General features: G+C 43.9%; 1 protein-coding gene across 5 annotated transcripts in view; it reads right to left on the bottom strand.

Annotated features, from left to right (window-relative positions):
* COL26A1 (collagen type XXVI alpha 1 chain) overlaps window positions 1–13,318 on the bottom strand; it is a 224,745-nt gene extending 211,427 nt beyond the window's left edge. For 3 of the 5 annotated variants that reach the window (XM_044993585.1, XM_044993586.1, XM_044993588.1), the window contains exon 1: window positions 11,885–12,444. In XM_044993585.1, the coding sequence (XP_044849520.1) occupies window positions 11,885–12,036 (152 nt within the window). In that variant the 5' untranslated portion in view covers window positions 12,037–12,444. Of the gene's footprint in view, window positions 1–11,884; window positions 12,445–13,161 lie in introns of those variants that run through there. The other 2 variants (XM_044993587.1, XM_044993584.1) reach the window with 2 other exon arrangements.
* Window positions 13,319–26,612: the final 13,294 nt, after the last annotated feature.

The following is a 26,612-nucleotide window of genomic DNA, read 5'->3' on the forward strand; positions in this document are numbered from 1 at the left end:
ACTGGTCAGTAATTAGATGCATGTGTGACTGTACCTCACCAGCCGCCCACTTCTCACCTCTCTGTGTACAGCATAGTCCTGCTCTCCTGTTTGGATACTGCATTAGTTAGAATTCCACCCAAAATTGCATTCAGAGGGGCTGACCTGCAGCAGTCTCAAACTCAAGCCAGTAAAACCCTTCTACCACGCTATCAGATTCAGAGTTGTACTGTATATTAAGGGCTTGAGTCTCTTTTCATTTATACCAACATAACGCTTGACATCCGTGGACTCCCTTACCCTGGTGTGAATGGGAATAAAATAGAATCCATCCCCTATAGCTGGAGGGTGTTGGGATAGTTACAGATAAGGCCTTTAATTGCAGCTCTTAGCGAGCCTTGTCAGATTATAGGCTTCCAAAAACTTTCAACCTATTGGGATGAAATTTTCCAGCCCAGGTTTCTGGTCAATGGTGATTTAAAAAAAAAAAAACAAAAAAAAAATACAAAAAGCAGCAAACCCAGTTCAGACATTTGAGAAAGGAAAGAGAGTAAAAAAACAAAAATCCCACCTTTTCCACTATTTTAAGGGGTGGGGGGGGAATAATTTTGTAAACAGCTCGAGTTCCTCAGTGGTTTGCGTGAGGAAGTCAGTCTTTAGGAAGGAGATCCGGTGGAAATGGAGTTTCATTTGGCCAAGTGATAACAGTTGAAAAATATGTAGCCACTGCATGCACAGAAGATTTTTTTTTTTAAACACTGTTTTGAAACATCTCCCGATTGTTCATGTGATCAGCTGGATGGGGAGGGGAAAAAACAAGGAGCCAAAGAGGTGGCACCAGTGGTTGAGGTAGGGCAGTGGAGCAGAGAATCCCTGCCTTACTCAGTGGGCTATTGTAAGGTGGAACAAAACCCTTTACATTTTTTGATTTTTAGGCTGCTTTTTTGTGTTAGCAAATAATGAATTCAAGTTTGCATGTTTTTTTTTAAAAAAACAGCAGGCAATTCCATATAAAACAACTAAGTTAAAAGATTAAGGTTGCAAAGTGAAGCATTCAAATTGCAGGACGTGTCCAAATAAAGGCTGCAGAGACAACCCTCAGCTCTGCCTCTCGGTGCAGCTGTACGATCATATACAGTTATTGCCACAGAAAACCATCTCGGTCTGTGGGCTGGCTGGACACAACGTAAGAGGCAGGGTGAGATCCAGGTCTCATTCTGGGCCAAATACTAGTTGCAATCGCACCTGTTGTAAATCTAAAGTAAATCCATTCAAGTCAGTGGATTTATTCCAAGTTGGATGTATCTGAAATCAGAATTCAGTCTTCAGTGAATAGCCTTGATAGTGCACAGTGTGTGAGATGAGGGCTCTCATTTAACAGCGAGGAGAACAGAATTTTAATAAGTTAGTTTGGATTTTAACATTGATTGCCAAGTAGTCATTTTTCTTTGTGCACCCTTCCACTTCACTTTGCCTTGCCACTGGTTTGTTTTTAAAATGTCACACCCTTGCCTCATTTACTCCTGTGTTTTTGCTGCCCCAAGCAGCGGGGGGTGGGTGGGGGGAAGCCATGATCTGCAGCAATTCGGCTGCAGATCCTTTTTTCAGCAGCAGGTCCTTCCCTCTGAGCGGGACTGAGGGACCCACCGCCGAAGAGCCGGACGTGCCACCTCTTTCCATTGGCCGCCCCAAGCACCTGCTTGCTGTGCTGGTGCCGGCCCTGTTTACTGTGCATGATCCATTCAACATGCTGAATGAGCCAGGGCCCTTCTGAAATAACATGCTATCATGTTAAAGACTATGCTGCACAAGGCCAGAGATTTGATTTAGCTGGGTTTGGTCCTGCTTTGAGCAGGGGGTTGGACTAGATGACCTCCTGAGGTCCCTTCCAACCTTTAAATTCTATGATAGTCTATGATTTTGATAAGGTTGCACATGAAAACTTAGCCATGCTGTTTGCTGACTTTTGAATACTTCACTTAAAAAGCTTAATAGTCTTTTCATGTAGGTGTTTGGAGGTTGTTTTTTGCATGGAATATATACATCAGTAGTGAGTGAAGCAAAATGCAGCAACCTCTGTGGCAAACAGAGCAGCCGTTTAACAGCTCAAAGCAATACTACAAGCAGTTTAGGAAAGGAAAAAAAGAGTAAGCCTGCCATACCCAACTGAAACTGCAGAACACCCAAGTTAGTATTTGTCACTAAGGAATATTAGTGTTGAACATAAATTAGTGGTTGTGATTAGGCTGTAACACAGCCTATGCTGTAACAAATGCGATGAACTTAAATGGGAAACGTCTCTTCCCTGGCCCCCATCATATAGTGCAGACCCCATACGTAGAAGCATAATAGAATAAAGCTTGGCCAAACAAAATCTGAGAACAGGTGCAGGCTGAAAGAGGTTTTTCTTTCTTTTAACATAATCAGTTCCTGTGGCTCTCTGTTAGCACTAGCCTCATAAACAATGTGGGGAACATGGAATTCAAACCAAATGCTAGTGTTTAATTTCCAACATCAGGTACAGCACAGCTAATGTAAATGCCCCGCCTCAAAGTGGATTTTGGTTCCTGAGCCCACAGGATGAAAACTCAGATGCAGAGCAAATACATAAACCAAAGTGCACTAAATTAAAGACATCAAATTCTCAGGCTGGCCTAATCTACAAGTTAGCAGAAGCGTTTGGTACCTAGCAGCTTGGCTTCTGGTTGCTTTCAGCTCATGGACTGGCATTCAGAGAGAAGCTAGGACGTATCCAAGTTCTTTTCCTACAGCATTTCCACCTTCCCATTAGGAAAGTCAGCTCTTCGACAGTCACCTTTGAGATGGAAATCAAACTTCAGCCAAATTGTATGGTCATATCTAGGAGCTGCTTTGAAAGCCTCACAGATGCCAATAACCACTTGGAATGGGCTCACAGTTGTAATTATAGAGTCATTGATTGTTGCAAAGGGTTTTACCCAAGTAATCGATATGTTGCTGTAGTTTTTGTGACAACTTCCAACGGGTCTGCCCTTTGCAGATCTTCAGAAGAGATTTTAGCAGGCTTTTTAATTATACTAACAGAACCAAAATATTTGGGCTGTATATTCATTGCGAAATATATCTGTAGGGTTACAAGTCTAATGGATTTGCACTTAGAGTTATAGAGAAGCACTGTTTGATATACATTAGTGATTTACAGTAACATGAGCCCACAAGACAGTGAGACAATGCATTGCAATTCCGTTTAACCTGATTGGCTGCAATGCCAGGCCGCATACTGCAATACATTATGGTGAGACTATATTTTGTTGAAAGTTATGTTAATTTACAGCAGCACGGGGCCAAGTACTCTAACGTCCTGCCAGACCAAATTGCCCCATATGTGCTCATTCCCCCCCCCCAAAAAAAAAAGTTACAACACAAGGGAAGTTTGCAAAAATATGCTTGACTTCACATGGCTCCACATACCAAAACTAATTCTCGTTTGTTCCAGATTCAACTAAGGCAGCCAATGCAGGACTGCGTATCATTTTGTGGCACACTTTAATGCAAAGGTGATACCCTTTCACTCAGCACTCTGCTGCCAAGAGTCAGCTTCCATCAGCATGTAACACACAGATGTTTCCCAGGTGCATGATAGACTTTAGAAGAATTGCCACAACTCACACTGGTTCTCATGCTTCTGTACCACTTCCGCAGCTGGGAGAAATTCCACTATGCCATCCGCTTCCCTGGATCACTCCAGCCAGAGTCCTTCCCAGTCAGCATCTCCTGGTTTTTCTCCTCTTTCTCCGCTGGATCTCTCTGCTTGACCTGCTAACTGAAGCCTTCTGTGCATAGGTCAGATGGAAAGATTAACTCCCACAATATAAACCACATCAAGAGACTGGGGAGGAAAGAAAAAGAGGTTCCCCCACAAGTCCTCCAGTTTGCCAGGCACAGATGGAGGAAAGGGAACAAGGAGTATGCCGACACCTATTCTAGAAACAGTTTAATATATTATACCATAGAATTTATTTATTATACACACACACACACACACTAGGGCCTAGTGGCTTCCAGCCAACAATCTTAGATACCTAAATGAACTAACCCTCGTAGCCATGCCTAGAGTGAAGGATTCCAATTGTATATATGGGGTAACCAAGACTGAGGGGAAATCCTGATTCCCAGACTTCTGTGACAGCCACTGTGTTGGATATTTATGGGAGCCCATTATCCACCAATGGGTAGAAAAAAAAAAGTGAAGTCTCATTGATCACCTAGTGTAGGAATGTTACACTTCTCAAGCACTAAGGGGGTTGGAAAACCGCCCCCGCATTTAGAGCGGCTGAAGTGGTTCCCACCCCCCCCACACTTCCGGTCAGGAGACACCCTGATTAAGCGCCGACCAGGTGCATACCACTGGAGTACGCAGTGCATAAAGCACCAATCAGGAGAGGGGGCGAGGAGCTGGCTTGTGTTAGTACATGCGCATAATAGGATGATTTATGTAACCATTATAATAAAAGGACGTGGAAAACCCCCGCTTGGGGCGCTCCACGGGAACAGACTGACGGACTTGGCTTCATTCATTGCTACAACCTAGTTGACTGGATAAATGGCAAAAAAGACTCAGGTCAGTTTAGCTCTTCTGTGTGAAAATCCAAACTCCTTTGCTGTTCACAGAAGCCAAGGTAATTTGGCCAACTAGACATTGTCACAATGCCTCTTAGACAGTGCTTCATTTGTAATGAAAGAGGTGCCGAGGCCAGGGCTCAAGCAATTTTTTTTAACTTTCACAACGGATGCATCAAGTCCAGAGGTCCAGGGCTAAGAACTGCCAAGCCTAGAGGTTCCAGGGCTCAACTCTGGCACAAATTAAGCCGTGTTCTTAGATTTTAGCAGTACTGCATGTTAAAACAAAATACTGAGATTAGCAAAAAGAACAGGAATACTTGTGGCACCTTAGAGACTAAAAAATGTATTTGAGATTAGGTTAACCAAGGAATTTAACTCCCTCCTCCTTAGTGTCTAGGTTAGTGGAGTTTTCCATGTTGAAACACTGACGCCTAAGTGTACCAGATTTTCCCCCTGCGTTGTCAGTGTCAGACAAGCTGACAGCTCAGTTCACAGGGTCCCTGCAATGTCAGCCTTAAATTTGTTAAAACAGTGTAAAGATTCCCTCAAGGAAGCCGCAGTGACCGCCAGCTAAGCAAAGTTTGCCCAGAGATATGCAGTACTGGGTGACAAGAGCTCTCCAATGTTCTTGAGTGCCAAGCATTCTTTAAGGGGCAGATTCTCAAGAGATCAGAACTACTGTGCCATAGCCACCTTAACACACAGATGGAGACCATATTCTTAGCTTTCCTCTATCTAAGCTAACTATAAGAGTTAAAATAACTGACTAAGACTCAAACTATACCTTGAATGAAGCCAAGCCAAGCACAAGCAACCAAGACAACTGGCCTTAAGAAAGACCTAGAGCAGAACAACTCTTGGAGAGCAGGGAAGGGGGACTGCGATTCCAGAAGAAACTGAACAAGAGTCTCAGCAGCTGATATGCACTGAAAAAAGTCAAGATCACCTGTGCCAAACAGGAAAGGAACCATCTTCCCCAAAGAGAGAGACAGGCACAGCTGGGAGTCCATCACACATCCACTCCCAAGAAGTAGAACCCAGCAGCATTGTCACCAACTAAACCTTCAAAAAAGTTTGGATTTTCACACAGAAGAGCTAAACTGACCTGGATCAGGGTCATGACCCTGCTGCATTTAGAACAACGAGAGGAAAGAGTTAGAAACATCTGAGTTTAATAAGGACTGAATAGCATGCAACGAAGACCAACTTCTGCCCTGCCTTTCAGAGTCACTACATCCAACCAGGCTACCAAGCAACATGACACCAGACCAATGGAAAACCCAGCTTAGAGACATTATGTCACCAGAACGGATTCCTTGGGCAAATGACATTGTTAGCTGCTTCCACAAGCAGCTGTCTTGCTCGTTAGCCTTTTTCATGATTAAGAAAAGCAATTCAACCAAGCTGAAGAATCTCAGCACCAGCTCCTTGAACAGACATAGGAACACAATCCTGAAGAGTGCTCAGCACTCACTGGGAGGGGGCAGAGAGAAGCAGCAGATGGTATTATGAGCAAAGGACAGCAGATGGGTTCCTGTGTCACACTCTGACCAAATGACTCCATCCCTGCACCTCACAAGGGCGATGCAAGAGACAGGACTGGAGGTAAAGAAAAGACTGAGCAACTACTGAGGGGCTCAGCATCTAGTTTCAGAACCTAAATAAGACTCCATGGGGCCATTTTATGAAGTGAGAGGGGAGTCAGTTCCTACTGCCCAAGATGAAGTAAAGCCAGTGTGCTATCCCCACAGATAACCAGATGCTTGGAGTAGACCATCACCTACCACCCCTATGGTGTGGAGCAGCTCTGTATGCCCTGTTCTTATACCTCCCTCTCCCTGTTCACAGAATCCAGCCTACAGTTTCTTCACATGAGAAGAAACAATGAACCAAGTTCCTTCCTAGTGTAATGACATGGACTGCCATGGGTTTGGACCAGGGATGAACAATCACAGACACCCCAGGATCAAGTAAACTTCAACATTATCTATTCAGTCCCCAAAAAGATGTCCAAAACAGGTGAAAATATCATACCAGCAACAAAGATGCAAGTTATTTTGTACAGATGTGTATTTAGCAGCTATTTTAGGGTTATTGAAACATCATAATATCTTACACTATAGCCATTCTCAAAGTTATTAATTCTGCTGCTCCTGTAACTTGGTTAGTTCTGTTTCCCTCTTATTAATGGCTCATTTCTATAGTATCCTTCTTGTGACATTCTTGTGACCCCATTCAGAAAGAAAGACACCAAGCCCAAGGTTTCCCTCTCCCTGCCTGCATGTGAAAGAACAGCTCAAGGGCTGAAGCGCACAAGAATGGGACTCTGAAGATCTGGGTTCTACCCCAGGCCCTGCCACAGAGTCACCAGGTGATCGTGTTACAAGGAAGGTTATGCAATCTCTATGCATGCCCAGTACTACTCACCTACTTCACAGCATGAGGCAATAGTCAGTCTGTTAATGTTCATGACATGCTTGGAGAGCCTGATGAAAGGCTGGCTCTGTAGAGAAGCATCAGGTATGAATATCGCAAAGAAATAACTCCCTCGACCCAGTCTCCTGGAGGCAGGAGAAGCTAAGAACTGGTTACACACACACTGGAGCCCTGATGGTGCATAGCCAAGATTAGAACTGAATATATACATTTCCATACGATAGCATGTAGCAGCCCCAGGGTACTTTACACTAACATTTAAAATTATATATAAATTAGTTATTCAGCTATATTCCTTTGCCCCCAGCAAAACTGAGTCATGCCTAGCTCTCTCAGAACGCACACACCGGCTGCAGCCTATAGATGGTAAGAGTAGTGCTCAGCCTATAGATTATCTGCTCGTCCCTCCCTCAGAGTTTGCTGAGGGGTAGAATACTATGAGTTTTGAAAGCTGGCTTAGTTAGGATGTTCAAACTGACCTTCCCAAACCTTTTCAACTAACGCCCCGTGGTTTCATTCACTAGTTTATGGGACATGCAGGGCTGGCATTAGCGGGTAGCAAGCAGGGCAACTGCCTGGCTCCCCACGTGACAGGAGGCCTGCAAACTGTTATATGATTGGGCTCTGGCTCCTAAGTTTCTGCCCTATGCCCCAGAGAGTCTAATGCTAACCCTGAGGACATGGAAAAGAGATCCTCTTATCCCAAATATCGCACAGCTGCCCCGACAGATGACTCCGCACCATCCATCCTGTGGTCCTCTGCGGGAACAGTCCTTCTTGAAGGAAAATAATTGTTTCCCTTCGTTTCTAAAGCTGGGGGATGCTTGACACCTCTGAAAGGTAGGCTCAAAAGGTGTTTCACATTAGGCACCTAAAAATCAGTGGCCACTTTCAGATATTCAGGCCTAGATCACTGCACAAGTTACACCTTCATCTAGTTCTATTCCTTTGCTTCTATGTGTATGTTCATTTTAATAGCAGAAAAAAAATGCCAGTCAAGCCAGAACTTCAAGTACATTATTCAACAACCACAACCATCATCTTCCGTTTATAGTAGCACCTAAAGGCCCTAAATCAGATGATGGCTCCACTGTGCAAGGCACTGTGTAAATTTGTAGTAAAACATAGTTCCTGCTTATTAGATCAGATTTGAGATTTTAGAGATAAAACTAGCAACCAAGGCCTAGTTGTGTGTTGTAAAATTTAGTGCTGTATTGATAGTTAGACGCTTCATACGATCCAGATACACACTGCCTAGCACCTTTATCCCAGAAGCTCAACCCAAACAGCAGGCCTGAGCGGAAGAGGCTCTAAGTGTCATCCACTCACATAAAAGTGAGAGTTGGGGGATTTCATCACCTCTCAAGAGAAGTCCCTTAATTGTCACAACACCCTGTGCGTGAGGTAAGGGCCATTTGACAGATGGGGGAAACTGAGGAACAAAAAGGTTGAAGTGTCTTTGCCAAGACACACAATGTGTCTAGAGCTTGGACTAGAACCCAGGAGTCCCAGAACCCGGTGTCCTACTCTAACCACTAAACCCCACCACCAACTAATAAACCATACTCACTTATGACACCTTTCCATTGCCTATTCTGAAAGGATCGTTTGACCCAAAGAGTCATCTTATCTTTTTCTTTGCCCTAGCAAGGCCCAACTGAACAGATTGCATACATGCCTGAGTGCTTTACTGAAGAGGGATAGACCTGGACAAATGCTTGAATGGCTGTCGAACCGAAACCTAAATATATCTTTTCTCCCATGCACTTTTGCACACATCTAATCCTGGAGCAATGCATCAGTCACATTATTTAAATGTTGTACTGTTCTTTATTTTAGGCTATGATCTAGTGACTCAGCACTACTCTTATCACCACTGTTTTTAAATCGCTAATGCCGTTTGTTGGTATTTGTGGGCTTCAAATACCAACAAATGCAGTTCTCAGAAAACGAACAAATAAAGGTGATTCAAAAGGCAAGACAGGCCTATTATTTTAGTTCAGAAAAGCAAGAGTGCCCCATCTCCTCCCCCCTGCCCATACGTGTTTCTGCCGCTCCAACGCCTTTTCCTTAGTGCTGGAGAATGAAATGTACACGGAAGGAAGTTATTCATCAAACAATTAGAAAGCCAAGACAGTAGGAGTTTTCCTAAATGAACATGATTTAGTGGAATAACAAAAGGAAAAACAATGTCTGGAATTTCCATGCCCTTCCTATATCTCCATGCTCTCGCAGTTACATTTATTAGACCATTTTAGTCATCTTCCACATAACAAAGCCCCAGCACAGAATACAAAAGTCAGAGGAAGGATACAGTTGCCGTGTTATGTTGTACTGATACAGGAAACTAGCACAAGAGGGGTCAATTGCTTGGCAATAAGCTAAAGATCCCTTTTACCGCTTGGTTACCTGTTTGAATATAAACCAAGTAGTTTGTGGCCAACAGTTCTTGCTACATGATGGATATTTGCCAACTCCTGAGAGATGCAGTCCCTGGGATCTGCAGTTGCTCAGCACAAGGCTCTTGGGGGCTATACTCCAGTCCCTGAGTGGCTGTACATTCAGACTACAAACACATCACCACAAATGTAGCAGTCTTAGTAGAGACCCCAACTGCTGAATGACTCGGGGGGTCTCAGACAACACAGCAATGGGGACACTATAAAAACCCAGATAGATGGGTTGACAATCAGGAATGAACCTACATCACAAGTCCCCACAACATGTTGATCCACTAGACCACAGCTATCCCAACCTAAATTTCACATTAAGAAACCATCTCCCAAAACAACTCCAACATTAGAGATCATTCGAATTTTTCCCACTGGAAAAGTTAGTTTTGTCTGAGCAGATGCTTTCCATAGTACAATGTCAATTTCAACAAGAGAGTTATTTTCCAAAGGGAGATGCTAAATGAGAAGTCTAATTTCAAAGTGTCAAGAAAAAAATCCCACTTTTTTTCCCCGATCAAAATGAATTGACATTTCAGATTTGAAACTTTTTTAATGCATGAAACGGTTTGATATTGTGACTCTCTGTTCCTATTTCCAACAGGAACAAGTTTTGAAGTGTAAAAATTTCCATTTCTGGAAAGTCCCACATAACATTATTAAGAAACATGTATATTAGTTCTATGCAGTGTAGTTACAGTTGTGTTGGTCCTAGGATATTAGAGAGTCATGTTGTGGAGCAACAACATGTCTCTTATATTAGTCCTGTAATTTTACATTTACAAACACAGAGTAAGACGTGTTCCCTGCCCTGACATGCTGACAGTCATGCGTGTTAACACTTTTGGAGGTGGGGGGGGGGCACTGATGCAAACCTATAATATATAGAGACACTGTTGCACTGGTGCAGTCTACCCTGCTTTAAAACCAGGATAAACAACACTGGTATGTATCAGAGGGGTTAGTCTGGTTCTGTAGAAGCAGCAAAGAATCCTGTGGCACCTTGTTAGTCTATAAGGTGCCACAGGATTCTTTAACACTGGTATGAGCTCCTTTCGACACCGGTGTTAACTCATCCACTAGGGATTTGCACTGGCACAGCAGAGAGAAAAGCAGCGTTCACAATTGCTGAATGTTTACCACTCACGCTCTGATTTTAAGGGGTTAATAGATACAACAGTGAATTTTAAAAAGCGATTTAAAAATCAAGGTACTTTTGAAAGACTCCTAAGCCCCTTTGTGTTACTGTGCAGAGCCCCTCATTCATTTGAGCAGCTGTTTTACGTCTAGAGGAGTTCAGGGAGAAAGGGGGAGGGGGCACACAAATCTAAATTGTTTTCTCTGTGAAAGCAGCAACTCGTCATAAATTAAGGGTGATTTACATTAAATTCGTGTGAAACTGATTTTTACCGGAGCCCGGTTCCCTTTTGAACGCTGTAGCCCTTGAATAAATCCTGTAATTCGGTTTTTTTCTTTGTTGAGCTGAACAACCTTTAGTTGCATTCCCTGGACTATAATGGTTCCCTCTACTGGCAAAGCATGTTACATTTCAGTCATTTTCAAAGCTAAGGTTCTGCGTAGCCTAGTGGACGCAGTCTGGGGAGATCAGAAGATTGTGGTTGGGTCCAAACCCTTTCGGGGTTATGGTTTCATTCGGAATCCCCCAATACCCGGTTTGAGGAAGGCAGGGAGTCTTATTGACAGTGATCAAGTCCTCAATTTAATTAGGGCTTCGTAAACAAAGGCTAATGGATTCCCACAGATATGACACTGCTTAGGTTGCATAAAAATGCACAATGCGCTTTTGCAGGACAGGATGAGTGAAGTTAGCCCTAGAGGATCTCCTGTTTTCCTTGGCCATTTAAACCTTGTCTCTTTGGGCCGTTTAGCAGGGCTGATTTTAACAAGAACTTGGCTTTTCTGGTACATGTTGAATGACGTTGATCAGATCAACTACATGCTCCGCTTCTCGGGTCTCCGGTGACTAGGAGAGGAACCTCGTGGGCTCCCTCTGGGATGGGCGGGGAAACGTTTTTTTTAAAACACCAGAGTTTCTACTCTCTACTTCCAATTCATCAGCTTGCTGGGGAAGCCACCAAAAGCAGCGTTTGGTTTTTTTTTTAACTGACCAGCAGGAGGGGAAGATAATCCCTTAGGTACAGCCACAGACATGCTGATGTCAATGGGACACTTGTGCCAGCCTTATACAAATCCCCGCTGTAGCGCTTCCCCGCTGTAGTGGTTACAGTTCCCGGGGAAAGTTTCCATTCAACGGGGCTCACATTTCACGGGTAGCGATAAGGGGGCCGCTGCACCCCCTGTGGCAGTGGCCATTGCTACAGCCCTGCTGCTGAGTAGGGGACGAGGCAAAAGCCACCGGGCCGGATGCTGGAAGAGACCGGCGGGATTTTACTCACCGGCGGTTTGCGAATCCGCTGCCCGGAGATGCTGAGCTCTGCTCGGGGTAGTTGTGCTGCAGAGTTGAGGCTGGGAATTGGTAGAGGAAACCGGTCCCCACTGTACATCCATAGAGACAGCAGCACCAGAGCGAGAAAAGAGCCCGTTTCATCTTTACACTCGCGCGGAAACCACCCCGCGCCAGGAGGCTGGCTGGAGGCACGGTGACATGCGACTAGAGGAGAGACTTGGGGATTCTAGGGGCAGGATCTTCCCGCGGGGCACCGAGCGCTTTCTGCCCCTGGCTTTTAAAGGGGAGTCGAGTCCTCCCTGCAAGCTAAGCCCTGGCGGCGGCTGCTCCCATAGCAAGGGGCACCCCGTGTCCGGCGCTGGCCCGGGGCGCACACGCAGCTCCGGATGCCTTTTCAAATTTGGTGAGGTTGGTTCAGTTCCGTCAAAGGGGGCGTGGGGTTTCTCCATTAACCCTTCGAAGACGCGGCCAGAGACCCCCCCTCCCCTGCTCCGGCGCTTCCCGTGTGAGAGGCGGCGGCGGGGCTCCACACGCACACACGTGCTGAGGATCGCGGTGAAATTGAGCCTTGCAAGGGAAAGAGGGAACAGATGGATCCACTTGGACCTGGCCAGAGCCTGATGATCTTTGTACCCGACCCCTCACATTTTCACTGCCTACGCGGAGAACAAGCCCAGCTAGCCCCGTTGCACCGAACCCCCCCCCCCCCGGCAACAGTATCACAAAAACCCAGATCCGGCTAACTTGTGTCCCCAAGTACCCAAATTCTGGTGCTTAAACAGAGGACAAGTGCGCGGGCGCACACACACAGCAAACCACAAAACTCTGGGTCTGGCACCTTGATCCCAACAATGTGCGATCACCGCCCTTCGTCCAAACTTCTGTTTGGGTACCCACTCCTGGACTGTAACGCTCCCCAGCACAGCAAACACAAACACATCTCGCTGATTCGGAACCTGGATCCTGCCGAGTTTTAGCTGAAAACCCAGCTTGTGCCCTCAGAGTACAGAGCAAGTGTTGCTTCTAATATTCCTCCAGAGACCCCCCCCAAGCACACCCGGATCCAAGGAGACTGCAAGATCTCAGATTTGGTATCTGCACCCTGCTGGATCCAGCTAATTTCTGAATGCAAGCCCCCCCCCCCCCCCCCGCCCATAACATTCTTTTCATCCTCCACACCAGGATAATCCAAATCCCCATGAATCATGGTGCAAGGAACCTGCTAGAGGCAGGGGATCAAACAAGGTTTTTGCAGCACTGTTGTACCAGGATGCCTTGGGATCTGGGCTTTTTAGGTGAAGCTGGAGTAGTTCAACTTGGTCTCCACGTAGGCAGCGAGATTTGAGAGCTTGGGAGAACCCAGCTTTCATCCAGACCTGCTGTCTCAGTTTCACTGCCTCAGGTGCCCCAGTCCCAGGGTGTCAGGCCCCTTCCATCCACATATCAAATAATTGTGAGATGAATGCCCGTCTGTGAGTTTTTTCAGGTGGATGTGCTCATTTGTACCTCACGTGTCTTTTGTGTTTTGGGGTAGGGAAGCACTACTTCGAAATCTAAGGGCCTGAGAAACTTGGAACGTTTCTTCTCTACAGTCCTTTCCTGTTTAAAATAGAGATTTTTGTGAACCCCCTTCACAATTTGCTTCTGATCAAGCGCCTTGCGATTTTATTGCACATTGAGAAGGCTGTTAAGTGCGAGTCTCAATAAACTTCCTTCCACTGGTTGAAAAAAAACCCTCAGAATATTGCCTGTTGAAATCTACCTCAGCTGCAGCACAGTGGAACTGGCCTTTGTGTTAAGACTAAGAATCTGGTACTAAATAGCCTCTCTTCTGAGTATTTATTATTTGTGTAGACATGAACAAGAGGTCTCTGTCCCAAAAACCTTACAGCCAAAATCAAATGCTGCAAATGTGAACTAACAGAGCATAATGCTTACACCCAAGTGTCCCAATGACTTCAGCATTTCTGTGGCTGTATATTAGGGATAATTTTCCCCTCTCAATTCCCAGCATAAACTCAGCAGCACAACCACCCAAGTTATAAACTAATGTTTCAGGTCATAAACCAGCCACTAACTGTGTGGAATGAGGAATGTTGTTGTAGCTCTGTTGGTCTCAGGAGGTGAGAGTTATGTGGTGGGTGAGATAATATCTTTTATTGGACCCAATTCTGTTGGTGAGAGAGACAAGCTTTCAAAATCTACAGCACTCTTCTTCAGGTCTGGAAAGGGTACTCAGAGCGCAACCGCTAAAAACAAGGAGGAAGAGATTGTTAAGAATAAGGAGTTGACACATTGCAAGGAATTGTTCAAAATGAAGTAGGCAATTGATACCTCTGCAGTCATAGGGCACAGGAGAGTTAGGTCTCATTACAACAATCTGTAACCCACTAAAACCAGGGTCCATGATTTCTGGTGTCTAGCAGAGTTATATACTTAAGCTCCTAAACTCATCTTTTGAAGGTGTTGTGCAGGTTTCCTTTCAGGATCAGGACTGAGAGAATAGGAGCACTCAGGAGCTCCAAAGCTTGTCTCTTTCACCAAATAGCAGTGGCTCCAATAAAATATATTACCTCCCCTGCCTTGTCTCTCTACAATTAGGAAGAAACTTCTGTTATGGGTAAATTGTTCCATAGTTGTCCACTGCAGGAATCCAGCCACCTTTGTTTGAAGTATATGATACCAGCCACTGTCAGAGAGGATACTGAACTAGAAAGATGACTGGTCTCATCGGGTGTGGCAATTTCAGTGTTCCCATTCTTTTAAAATAAGATTACCTGCTGTGTTACCATACTAAACTTTCTTATAATACTGTAGTGCTGTATTGCATTCTTCTCGCTCATTAATATTAAGATTCTTTATACCTGAAGGTAAATATCCAATGGCTGGAAACTGAAATTGGACAAATTCAGACTACAAATAAAGCATATGTTTTTAACACTGAATGTAATTAAACACTGGAATAATTTATCTAGGGATGTTGCCTATTCTCTCACTTGAAATCTTTAAATTCAAGACTGGTTGTTTTTCTAAAAAATCTGCTCTAGTTCAACCAGAAGTTATGGGCTTGATGCAGGAATCACTGGGTGAAGACTAGATCACCATGTTCCCTTCTGACCTTAAAAATGTATTACATATAGACTTTGGCACTGATTTGGTTAGTATTTTTTCAGGTCAATAAATCATACTGCAGACTGAAGACAGTATCTGCTTAGCATCTACTACTGAATTTCTTATGATCAATTGAAACAATGCTGTCCAGAGAACTAAACTTGGGAACATTAGCTTAATGGTGGATACATGGGCAAGATTTTTTTTGCAGCCCATTAGAATCACCATATGTTACTCATGGCTGCCATAATTAACCCTTTCCATGAATGAGCAAGTCCTCAAGATGGCTTTAGAAGTTTATGTTTTGATAGAAGAGGTGTATTGGCCACAGATAAACTATTTAGGTTGCTAGAAACAAGTTAACAACCATTTAAAAAAATGGTTTTACTGTTCACGAAAGATACCAGATTGGCAGCTCTTGAATTTGAAGTTCCCAGGGCCTGACTGTCCTTTCATTTATACCAGCTATAGACAGTTCTGGTCATCCAAAATCAAACACCACAGTATTCAGAGTGGAGGTGTTTTATTGCTTTATATAAATGAACGATCATCTCATTGTTTTATATTCCATTGTTTATACATCCTAACATTTACCTTGTCTTTTTCATAACAGCGCTATACTATGAGTAGGTGTTTTCATTCCATTAGCCACAAATAAACTTAATTCTCTTTTCCAAGTAGTCAGACATCAGCAATGTGGATAAATAGTTCATATTGTTCCTTTCAACGTGCACTTGTCCAACATTGAACTTCATCTGCCATTGTGTTGCCCACTCAACTAGCTTTGCTAGATGCCTGTGGAGTTCCTCACAGTCTTCTAGTCTTTACTATACTAAACAATTTTTTGTCATTGCATATTTGGCCACCTCAGTCTTCACTGACTTTTCAAGATCATGAATGAATATATTAAACAGTGGTCTTAGTACAGGATCTGAGGACGTCCCCTCTCCTTGCTGTGCCATGATAAGTATTCCAGAAGGCAGGAGTCTGGCAAATTATGACATTAGCCCTCTGAAGTAAGCTAGTATTATCTCCATTTTACCGATTGAGAAACTGAGACAGAGAAGTCAAGTGACTTTGCCCAAGGTCACCAAGAGTTAGAGGCAGAAGGAAGAGTAGAACTTGGATGGCCTGACTCCTATTATTCTTGCACTAATCTTTAAATTATATTTGCCCTCTTTGCTGTGTGGCTGATCTAAGATGAGACTGAAGAATTAGCTTCCAGGATGTTTTTGGAAAGAAGGAGAAAGAGTAATATCATCTACTGTATGGGGAGAATTGAATATGACATTTCATGTTTAGTCCTTTGGATATGCGTAATGTAATCACATGCAATAGCAGTAATAAATGAATATTTTTTCTCCCCATGGTGCTGACGAGTGCTACATATCCTAACAATTTCTCAAAACTATGTTGATAAATTGGAAACACAGTGATGGAGGCAATGAAGACAGCCAACAAAAATATAATTCATTCAATTTATCAGGGAGACTAAATTTGAGAAGAGAAGCCCTGAAATATGAACAGCCCTGTTCTTACAAACCAGACACACTATATTACAAGAGATAAAGCTACACATTTTTGAAGAGTATTAAACATATAGATGAAACATATGCTTATGCAACCAGGGCTACATATATTTTTTGGAAATATTTAACTACCTCTGTTCAAGAAGTGGAGAGTGATGCATACTGGGAAAAATAGTACAGAAGACTGAGAGAAGAACAGTCAGAACAGAATGGAAAGAAAAGGCCAGATTCTGAACTAATTGTCCCCTCCAAGTCTATTGACTTCAGTGGAGTTATTCCTCATTTACAATGCTGTGAGAGCAGAATATGGCCTCAGAATTTCAGGAGTTACACACAGATCTTTTCTATCTTTCCTATGATTGTAAAAGTCACTAACTACTTGGGGGTCAGCTGAATTTCACTGGAGACCATGGAAAGCATCGTGAATAAGCTTGATAGCCGCTGCCCCTTGGATCGCGTCAGTGAGCTTTTCCATGTAGATACTAGAAAGACAGCAAAGCAAAAAACAGCCTTGATAAAACCTTATGGAGATTTAGAATTATGAACCGTCCTTTTGAAGTTAGAAAGGAGTCAGATAAGAAGCCAATCTAAAAACGAGAATGCTTAGAATAAAGCCCTTCCAGATGATATCATTAAATGACAAAAATGGTCCACTCAAGTATCATCTGACAGTTAAAGTAGATAGATGAAGGTTTGGTAGCAGTAAGATTTTAGGAAGATCTCTATGGTAAATTAGGCTGCAAGATTACCAGGAAAAAGCGACAAAAAAGAGTCCTGTGGCACCTTATAGACTAACAGACGTATTGGAGCATGAGCTTTCGTTTCCACAAAAGCTCATGCTCCAATACGTCTGTTAGTCTATAAGGTGCCACAGGACTCTTTGTCGCTTTTTACAGATCCAGACTAACACAGCTCCCCCTCTGATATAAGATTACCAGGGTTATTACAGTGCACTTAGTGTAGTGTGTTATTTCCTACTACTCTTACTGTACATAGCATATTGTGGGCTTGATCTTGAAGTCATTTCTCAGACAAAACTCGTATTGACCTCACTGGGGAGTTCTGCTTGAATGAGGAGTTTCATGTCAGGCCTTCTATCTGAGCAATCTATATAACAGGATTGTCACTCTGTCCATGTGTCACTTTGAAGCCTAGAATGTCTATTGAGTCAGTGTGAAGCAAAGGAAACATCTACAAGCATGGATGAGAACTTCTTTTTATTTTATTTTTTTAGAATATTACCAGGTTCAATCTTCACTGGGATTTGCCATCTGTTGCCATCCAATTTTTATGTTCTCAGCCATTTTCACTTCAAAAAGTGCACCCGTGTGAGAGCTACCAGTAGTAAAGGTAAAAAAATGGACAACAAGATTCATGCTGAAGCATAATTCAGCAAATGGAATACTGGCTGGCTCAAGAGATCAAGGGGATGTTTGTTAACAGCCAAGCCATGTGATTTTTTAGGACAATACCAGTGTGCAGTTGAATCTATATGACTTCTTAGTATTTTTGTGCCACGCAAAAAATCATTTATACCATTCTCCAAATGGAATAACTTTTCCCAGAGTGCAGCAACTAGAAATAATCTGAATTCTCTAGTGCCAATGTATTTGGCCTTTGACTTTATGCCTTATTACATATCCCAGATAAGAACCACATGCCCCGTCATCAGTTATTCATTAAATAATATTATTATTTAATTGTGAAGTTCTGACCATGTGGTTAGTGTTGTGCAAGGCACAAACACGAAACTTGTAAACTCTCCAAGGCATGGACAGTCTAGAAGATGTACAAATAAGACAAAGTGCCTTAGAAAATCTTAAGGAAATACCATAGATAATGCATTAGGCTGGAACTGTCAAAGGGGCCAAAGGGAATTCGGCACACAAATTCATTTGGAAGCTGAGTGCCTAACTCCTGCAGGCTCCTTGAAAGTCCCAGTTTTAATCATCAGTGTTTTCTCTTTGTAGGCCTCGCAGAAGTAGTCTTGTTGTTATTGGGCAGGGATTTGAATGAGGGAAGTGTGGAGACCAGCCACCTGTCCCTCAGAGACTCCAGCACCGAACTCCTTCACCCACCCACAGGCTCTTTCTCTCCTTCCTCCCCTCAGTTCCTGACATCCCTTCCTGTCTTCCCTGAAAGCTGGTTTCCTCCCACAGCGCCACCCCTTTGCCAGCTGGTCCTTTTCCGCGGCAGACCCCAATCCCACATAGATTAGCCTATCTTCCTTCCACCATATGTCCTAGGCTCCAGCCACCCCTGTTTTCTCTCCATCTCCTGCTGTCAAACACCCAGCCTCCATCCCCAACACAGTGGCTATGAGCATTCATGTGTGTTCTTGACAAACACAGCCAGCCGCTAGTCAAATATCATGCTCCCATTCCCAGTGCAATTCTATCTAGCTGAAGCCTAAGACATTTGTGCTCCTTCATTCACAGGACCCTTTTGGTAACTTATTCCATATGGATTTTGAAATCGTTTAGCCAGAGCTTCTCCCCCCGCCTCCTTTCCCATGCTCCTAATTTTCAAATTAAGCTCTCTTGTTTTCATGGCCTTCATCTGAATCAATTTGATTAATCCTGATTAATCCTCTTCGTTATTCTAAAACCACTGGCTGAGTCACAGCAAGATCTCATTTCAAACAAGAATATGCCAAATCTCCCCAGTCTAGCTTCATAACTTACAGCTGAAAGACCTGGTATTATTCTCATTCTCTCTGCTTTATCCCCTCAAGGGCAAGTGTAACCCTCTAAAACACAGGGGTTGGTCCCATACAGAGTACTCTGAATGAGAGCTCACCAGTGTCTTATGGAATAATACCACCTCATTTGATTTATATTCTGTTCCTACGAGTAATGCAACCCAGCATCCTGTTCAGTTTTTTCACTACAGCTGTGTATTAGGCTGAAAGCTTTGGAGATGTTTTTAAAAGAATATTTTTTCCAGATTTAGTAATTTACCTTTATATGCATTTTACTGCATTGACCCTTTGTAGAGCAGGCATTTAACTAATCTCTCTTTAATGCTGAGTGCATCATATCTCACTATCTGGCTCTCCAGCTTCCATATTATAAACCTCCCTTTCTTTAACACTATCCAGATAATACATGGAAGTGATAAAATGACAATTGAGGTGCCAAATACAGTAAGAGTCATTGGAGGTATTAAATACTACACCTATTACAACTGGAGCCAGGTATTTCTCAAGTTACATATACAGTATTAATAACACCTTGATTACTGTTCAGTTAATTCCCACCCTGCTCTCAAACACAGCTTACACAATTGGTCAGTGTCCAGAACAGGGGTGGGCAAGATACAGCCTGTGGGCCAGATCCGGCCCGTCTAACATTTCTGTCTGGCCTCCTTTGCCCCCTCGCAATCTCCGGGCTTCTAAAAGTCCCGCAGCACAGTGGGGCGCTCAGACAGTCTGCCTGCCTGCCGTGGCCCCACGCCGCTCCCAGAAGCGGCTGGCCGCTGCTTGCACATCTCCATGCGCCCCTGGTGGGGGGGAGGCAGCTCCGTGTGCTGCCCCTGCCCCATCCTCATAGCTCCCATTAGCCAGAAACCAGCCAATGGGAGCTGCGGAGGCGGTGCTTGCAGGCAGGGGCAGTGCACAGAGACCCGCTGCCCTCCTCCCACAAGGGGCACGCAGACACATGCCAGCAGCAGCCAGCTGCTTCCGGGAGCAGCGTGGGGCCACAGCAGGCAGGCAGCCTGCCTACGCCCTGCTGCACCACCAGCTGGGAGCCGCCTGTGGTAAGCGCCTCACAGCCAGAGCCTGCACCTCGCACCCCCTCCCACACCCCAACCCGCTGCCCCAGGTCAGAACCCCCTCCTGCACCCAAATCCCCTGCCCCAGCCCGGAGCCTCCTCCTGCACCCAACTCCCTCCCAGAGGCCACACCCCTCACCCTCTCCTGCACCCCAACACTCTGCACCAGCCCGGAAATCCCTCCTGCACCCAAACTCCCTCCCAGACCCTGCGCCCCCTCGGTTAATATAGTAGAAATGTGCGGCCCATGACAACTTACCAAAATTTGAGGAGTGGCCCCCGAGCAAAAATTATTGCCCACCCCTGGTCCAGGACATTTCCCCCACCTACTGACCCGCCCCTTGGGGTTCTGGTTTTTTATTTTTTCTTGATTTAAGGAACACCAAGCAAACTTTAGTCTGAGCATCCAGTCCCCAAACTGATTGCTTCCAGGATTTCTCTTTGCAGAATTGCAGATCCTCCTCTCCATCTCCCTATTCTCTCCATTTCCAAAGGCAAAGTTAAGATTGTGGCATGGTTTTTTTTGTGGTGTATAGTGTTAGTGGGTGAAGTACTTGTCTCTGGGTGGAGGAGCGTAGGGTATGTACAAGTTGTGTGGGAAGTTTCAACTTTTTATTTCCTTGATTTTTAGGTTGTGTGTTAGATATGGGGTCACCTTAACAGACATACCATAGCATTTGCCTGCAGCAGCTGACACAAATTTCTATGAACGAACCTACTTAATAAATCTGACATTTTGTAAAATCCCAATAACATTTATTGGAGACTGATATATATACACACAGAAGACAGCAGCTTCATTAAAACTTTAGCGAGACGAGGTGGGGGAGGTAATATCTTTTAATGGACCAACTTCTGCTGGTGAGAGAGACAAGCTTTCGAGCCACACAGAGCTCTTCTTCAGGTCTGGCTAAAAAAGAGCTCCGTGTCGCTCAAAAACTTGTCTCTCGCACCAACAGAAGTTGGTCCATTAAAAGATATTACCTCCCCCACCATGTCTCTCTAATATCCTGGGACATACACAGCTACAACAACACTGCATTCATCAGTAAGACTTTGTTAGCTATTAAACAGAACTAGGCAGATGCCATTCATCTTTAAAATTTAATACAATTAAACTGAAAATATCAACCAAAGGAGGTTAAGGATAATCCACTGATGATGTCTACACAGCATACATACATATGTACTTAGAAAAATAACATGCCTCTGTTCATATTTGGATAATAGGAAATCCCTGGATGTAAAAATAGTGAATTGAAGAACTGGGAATTGAAAGGACCAGGTTCAAATTAAAGATTTTATGACCAAGGACTCCATTTAATCTTTGAACACTTAAAGTAAGAATTTGGAACGCTTCCAATTCAATTCTTTATGTTCTTACAAGTGACAGATAATATTTCTGAACTTAGAAGGGAAAAAGAGAGAGTAATTGTAGCAATCCATCTAAAGCTGGGGCTGTGCTAATTAAAATGAAAACTAAAAATGTAGCATTTCAGTAAAGTATAGTATAGCTCAAGATGACAGAACTAGACAAGCCAAGGGGGAAAGAGATGTAGGATTTCAAATTAGTGAAGAAAAATTGACTAGCATACCACTTAATATTATGCAATCATCAGTCTGCAGTAAAAGTAACCTTTTTCTTAATAGCTCTCCATTTCTTTTCTTTTTTTTTTTTAAATTTCCAGGACATTCCTCATCATGTTTCAAAATGCAGAGCTCTACATGCTTGCTTGTATCGCTGCCCGCACAGAAATGCAAGGCTCACATACCGAATATGAAAAAAAAATAGGCAAAAGGATCCTTAGCCAGGCAGGCTCCTTATATTAAACTATGAAAACATTGTGAACCTTGATGGTATGTGAGCATGTAAGTGCAGTATATGAATATGTAACTACTTCACGTTATGTAATACTTTCTAGATGAGGCACCCAACTCAATTTACAAATGAACCAAGCTCCTGGGGAGCTAAGAGTATTATTATCCCCATTTTTCAAGGGGAAAGGCAAAGCAAAAAGAGGTTAAGGCAGCATTTTCAAACTAAGCCCTTACATCCATATTTAGGTACCTAAATGGGTGGCTTAAGCTAGTAAATGCCTTCGTTAAGACCCCCAAATTTGCAAAGTTTTGGCCTAAATGACTCATCCAAGGGCGGGCAGGGATTCTACAGCCCAGCCAGAGAACAGAACTGCACCATTGCTCAAGCCCCTTTATGCAGGGTAGAAGGGCTGGAGCAGCATAAAAGGATCCTAAAATCCCAGTTCTGGCTGCTGGAGAGGAAGATTCCCCGCACGTAGGAACTGTGGAAGACAGCTGTCTTTCTTCTGAGGACCCCCTCACAAACCCTGGCTTAGGGAAGCAGGCTAGGGCAGGGCTGAGCACCAGAGTGATAGCATGCAGCAGTGTGGAGAGTCTAGGCAGTGCTGCAGCCCACAGGGTGGTCATGGAAGGTTGCCATAACTTAGACCCTCAGAGCAGTCCATGGCCAAGAGAGTGTAAAGCAACATTAGTCTCCCTCCTACAGCTGTGAGTTCTGTGCTAAACCTCTTAGGCCTGGTCTACACTACGGGGTGGGTGGCCGAACTAAGGTACACGACTTCAGCTACGCGAATAGCGTAGCTGAAGTCGAACTACCTTAGTTCGAATTTCCTACCTGTCCAGACGCCGCGGGATCGAACTCCGGGGCTCCCCCGTCGACTCCGCCACCGCCATTTGCGGTGGTGGAGTTCCGGAGTCGACGGGAGCGCGTTCGGAGTTCGAACTATCGCGTCTAGATTAGACGCGATAGTTCGAACTCCGAGAAGTCGAACTCTCCGCATCGACCCCGCAGGTAAGTATGGACTTACCCTTAGAGGCAGAGTAAAGACTCTCACTCCTGGTTCCCAGTCCTGTGCTTTACCCATGATACCATCCCTCCTCTTAGATGGAAGTGAACTATAAAATAAAACCCATTCTGGGAGAACATACACACATATATATGTATTCTACACTTTTAGTATTGGGTGTTAATTTATAACTGAATCAAGTTCTTTCATATTCCTGATATAACTGACAAGTTATCATCTTTTCTTACCTTTTCCCCTTCTTGCATTGCTTTCTCCCCTTCTTCTCTTCTCTGATTTATTCTGCTCTTCTGTATGCCATTTTGTCTCTCATTTTTCTAATCCTCCTTGCCTCAGTTTCTTTTTTCTCTCTTTCAGAAGCATCATCTCCCTTCAAGTACATAAAAGATTGTTATAAGGAGGAGGGAGAAAAATTGGTCTCCTTAACATCTGAGGCTAGGACAAGAAGCAACGGGCTTAAATTGCAGCAAGGGTGGCTTAGATTGGATATTAGGAAAAGCTTCCTAAGTGCCAGGGTGGTTAAGCACTGGAATAAATTGCCTAGGGAGGTTGTGGAATCTCCATCATTGGAGATTTTTAAGAGCAGGTTAGTCAAACACCTGGCAGAGATGGTCTACATAATACTTAGTGCTGGTCTACACTACTGCGGTAAATCGACCCAAGTTACGCTACTTTGGTTACATGAATAATGTAACTGAACTCAACGTAGATTAGGTCAATTTATAGCGGTGTCTACACCGCGCTGTGTCAATGGGAGACGCTCTCCCGCCGACTTGACTTACTCTTCTCGGGGATCTGAGTACTGGAGTTGATGGGAGAGCGCTCTGCCATCGACTTAGCGGGTCTTCACCAGACCCACTAAATCAACACTGGTGCATTGATCACAGCAGCGTAGGTAAGTGTAGACATGGCCTTAGTCCTGCTATGAGTGCAGGGGACTGGACTAGATGACCTCTCAAGGTCCCCTCCAGCCCTACAATTCTGTGATTCTCATTCTTTGTCTTTGTTATTTAACCCTTCTCTTTTGTCTACACTTTTCATGATACTTTGCCTTGTTTTCCTTTTGTTCCGTTCTTGAAATACCCTTTGATCTCCAAATTCTTATTTCTCCATCCCCTTGGCATTCCATTGTTTCTGCCTGGTCCTCCCATCTCTCTTTGCCTATTGCTGCTCTGCACTGATCCCCATTTTGGTGTCTTATCACTCATATTTTCTGTTTCTTCTTTTCCTCTGAGGTTGGGAGGTGTCTAGATACTGTACTGATTTGCCTGCTTTCCACATCATCTCCATTTTCTCCTCCTCTAAAAGTACTATTGTTGCCTTTGAAGGGGATAAGGGTAGAGTTAGGAAGCCATGGTCTCTCCTTTTGCATCCTTTTTGCTGACTGCCATCAACCAAATTGTCCCACTCATGTTTGGAAACCACATTAGCACCTCAGCTAATTAGCCAGCTGATAGCAAACAAGAAGCTTATGGTGTCCCTAGCTCAGGTAGCGGCCCCCATGCAGCTACGAGTTGAGGCAAGGCGGGGGAGGGTGAGTACAGCATCAGAAAGGAGAAAGGGGACACTACAAAAATTGAGATACCTATAACTATGGACTTTGTAGGCCCCAAAGGCTACATTTAAACAGCTATAACCCAAGTTAGTTGTAGGATACAGTAACAGTAGAAACCTGATCACAGCAGCACTTAGTAACAGCCCAACTCCTCCTAAATCTTCCTGTTGTAGAGTATACTCTTACGTGACTTTTTATCCCAGAACACCTTTCACAGCAGGAAGGTGGTGTGGCTAGTCCTCTAAATTAGATACAAAGACAAACACACACACACACACAGCTGTCACTCTAAAGTAGTCATTTTGTAGTTGATTATTTGCTGCAGCCTTCTTGTTTTCATCTAGTAAGTGCCTGTAGTTCCTGTTGTGTTTTCCCTTTCTTACTTCTAAGGAGCTGATATGATCTCCCTGGTGATTTTAGGAAAAATAATAAACTTTTCTCCATAGCTACATAGTTGTTTTGAAAGTTCTATGTTATGAAAAAGGCTAGAAATGTGCTTTTTAAATAAAAGCTGAGGTTATGGAGGGGGTAGGGAAAAGTGTCTCCTTTTGTTGCTCAGCATTAGTTTGGTGGAACTGTTGATCGTAATAGAGAAAAAGGAAGGAGGGAAGGAAAATAACTTGGCTTTGGACTCTGAGCCATATTAATTGCGGGTGTCACTCCATTGTTTTCAATGGAATAGTTTAAGATGACTGGAACACCCAAGAAGAGATGCAACTAGGCCCAGGTACCTTAGTGGAAGTGTGATGTTTGGAAGGCATGCAGGATTTAGAAACTCTTGTTTGGTGCTAAATACCGAAGTGATACAATGATAACTCAAGAAAACAAAGGAAAAAAAACCTTCCAATCTACAAGACAAACCCTCCTTCCTGCCAGCAATCCATTTCGCAAACAAAAGCCTTTGGACTAAGCCCTGGTCCAACTGACATTAATGGAAATTTTTTCCCTTAACTTCAGTGTAGTCATTCAGGATTTCCCCCCACCCCACCCAAATAAATAATCTTCATGGTACATTGTCAGTTTAGTAAACTTGGGTGCTCTCAGGCTGGTAAACTTCAGAGCTGTCAGTGTTTCACTCTGAGATTACCAAAACTCAAAACAAAACCATGCGGCTCTAATGGAAGAGGTTGCATGAAGCCTTGTGTATCAGAGTCACTACATTTTTGCCTGGTTCTGTTGTTTACATGGTAGTTGATTTGTTTAACACGTGCAGCATTTTGTAGTTCTGCTGCTTATAAAATAAAGTATACTGAACAAATGCTGCCAACTTTTAGCCCAATCCTGTGACATGCTATGAGCCTCTGTGGAAACTGAGGTTCCTCAACACCTTCCAGGAAATGCACAGCCCTCTTGTGACCAAGCTCTTTTTTCTCCCTGGTCTCATAGCTCCCGAGTCTCCTCTCACACCAGTACCATTGAAATAAATGGCGTTACGCTGGATTTACACTAGTGAGATCGCAATCCAGGGTCATAGAATCAGACCATGAGGAACTGCTTAATTAGGACTAGCTGACAATTTTCCACCAAAACTGTCTTTTGATGGGAGATAGTTAATTAACCCAATCTGATTTCCATGAAAACCTTGAACTTTTGGAGAACAATCAAAAACCAAAATATTTTGCTTTGGAAATGTCACCACCTTGCCTCATTTCCCCATTCTCTTCTTCAGGCTAGGTTCCCCAACCAGACTTCACCTCCAATGGTGCACCACGCAGCTGACCAAGAAGGGAGACCATTGTGCATCATGGTAGATGCAATCTGTCCAGTCTGCAGAAGAGAATGGGCACAAGAGGCAGCTGAGGTACAACTCCTATGAGGCATCATGGCTGTATTTGCAAAACTGTGTTTTGGCTGAAATTTTATATATAAAAAAAATTCCAACTTTTGGGAGGAGGGGGCAGAGGG

This window comes from Mauremys mutica, chromosome 19, assembly GCF_020497125.1.
Source record: "Mauremys mutica isolate MM-2020 ecotype Southern chromosome 19, ASM2049712v1, whole genome shotgun sequence".
Lineage (NCBI taxonomy): Eukaryota > Metazoa > Chordata > Testudines > Geoemydidae > Mauremys > Mauremys mutica.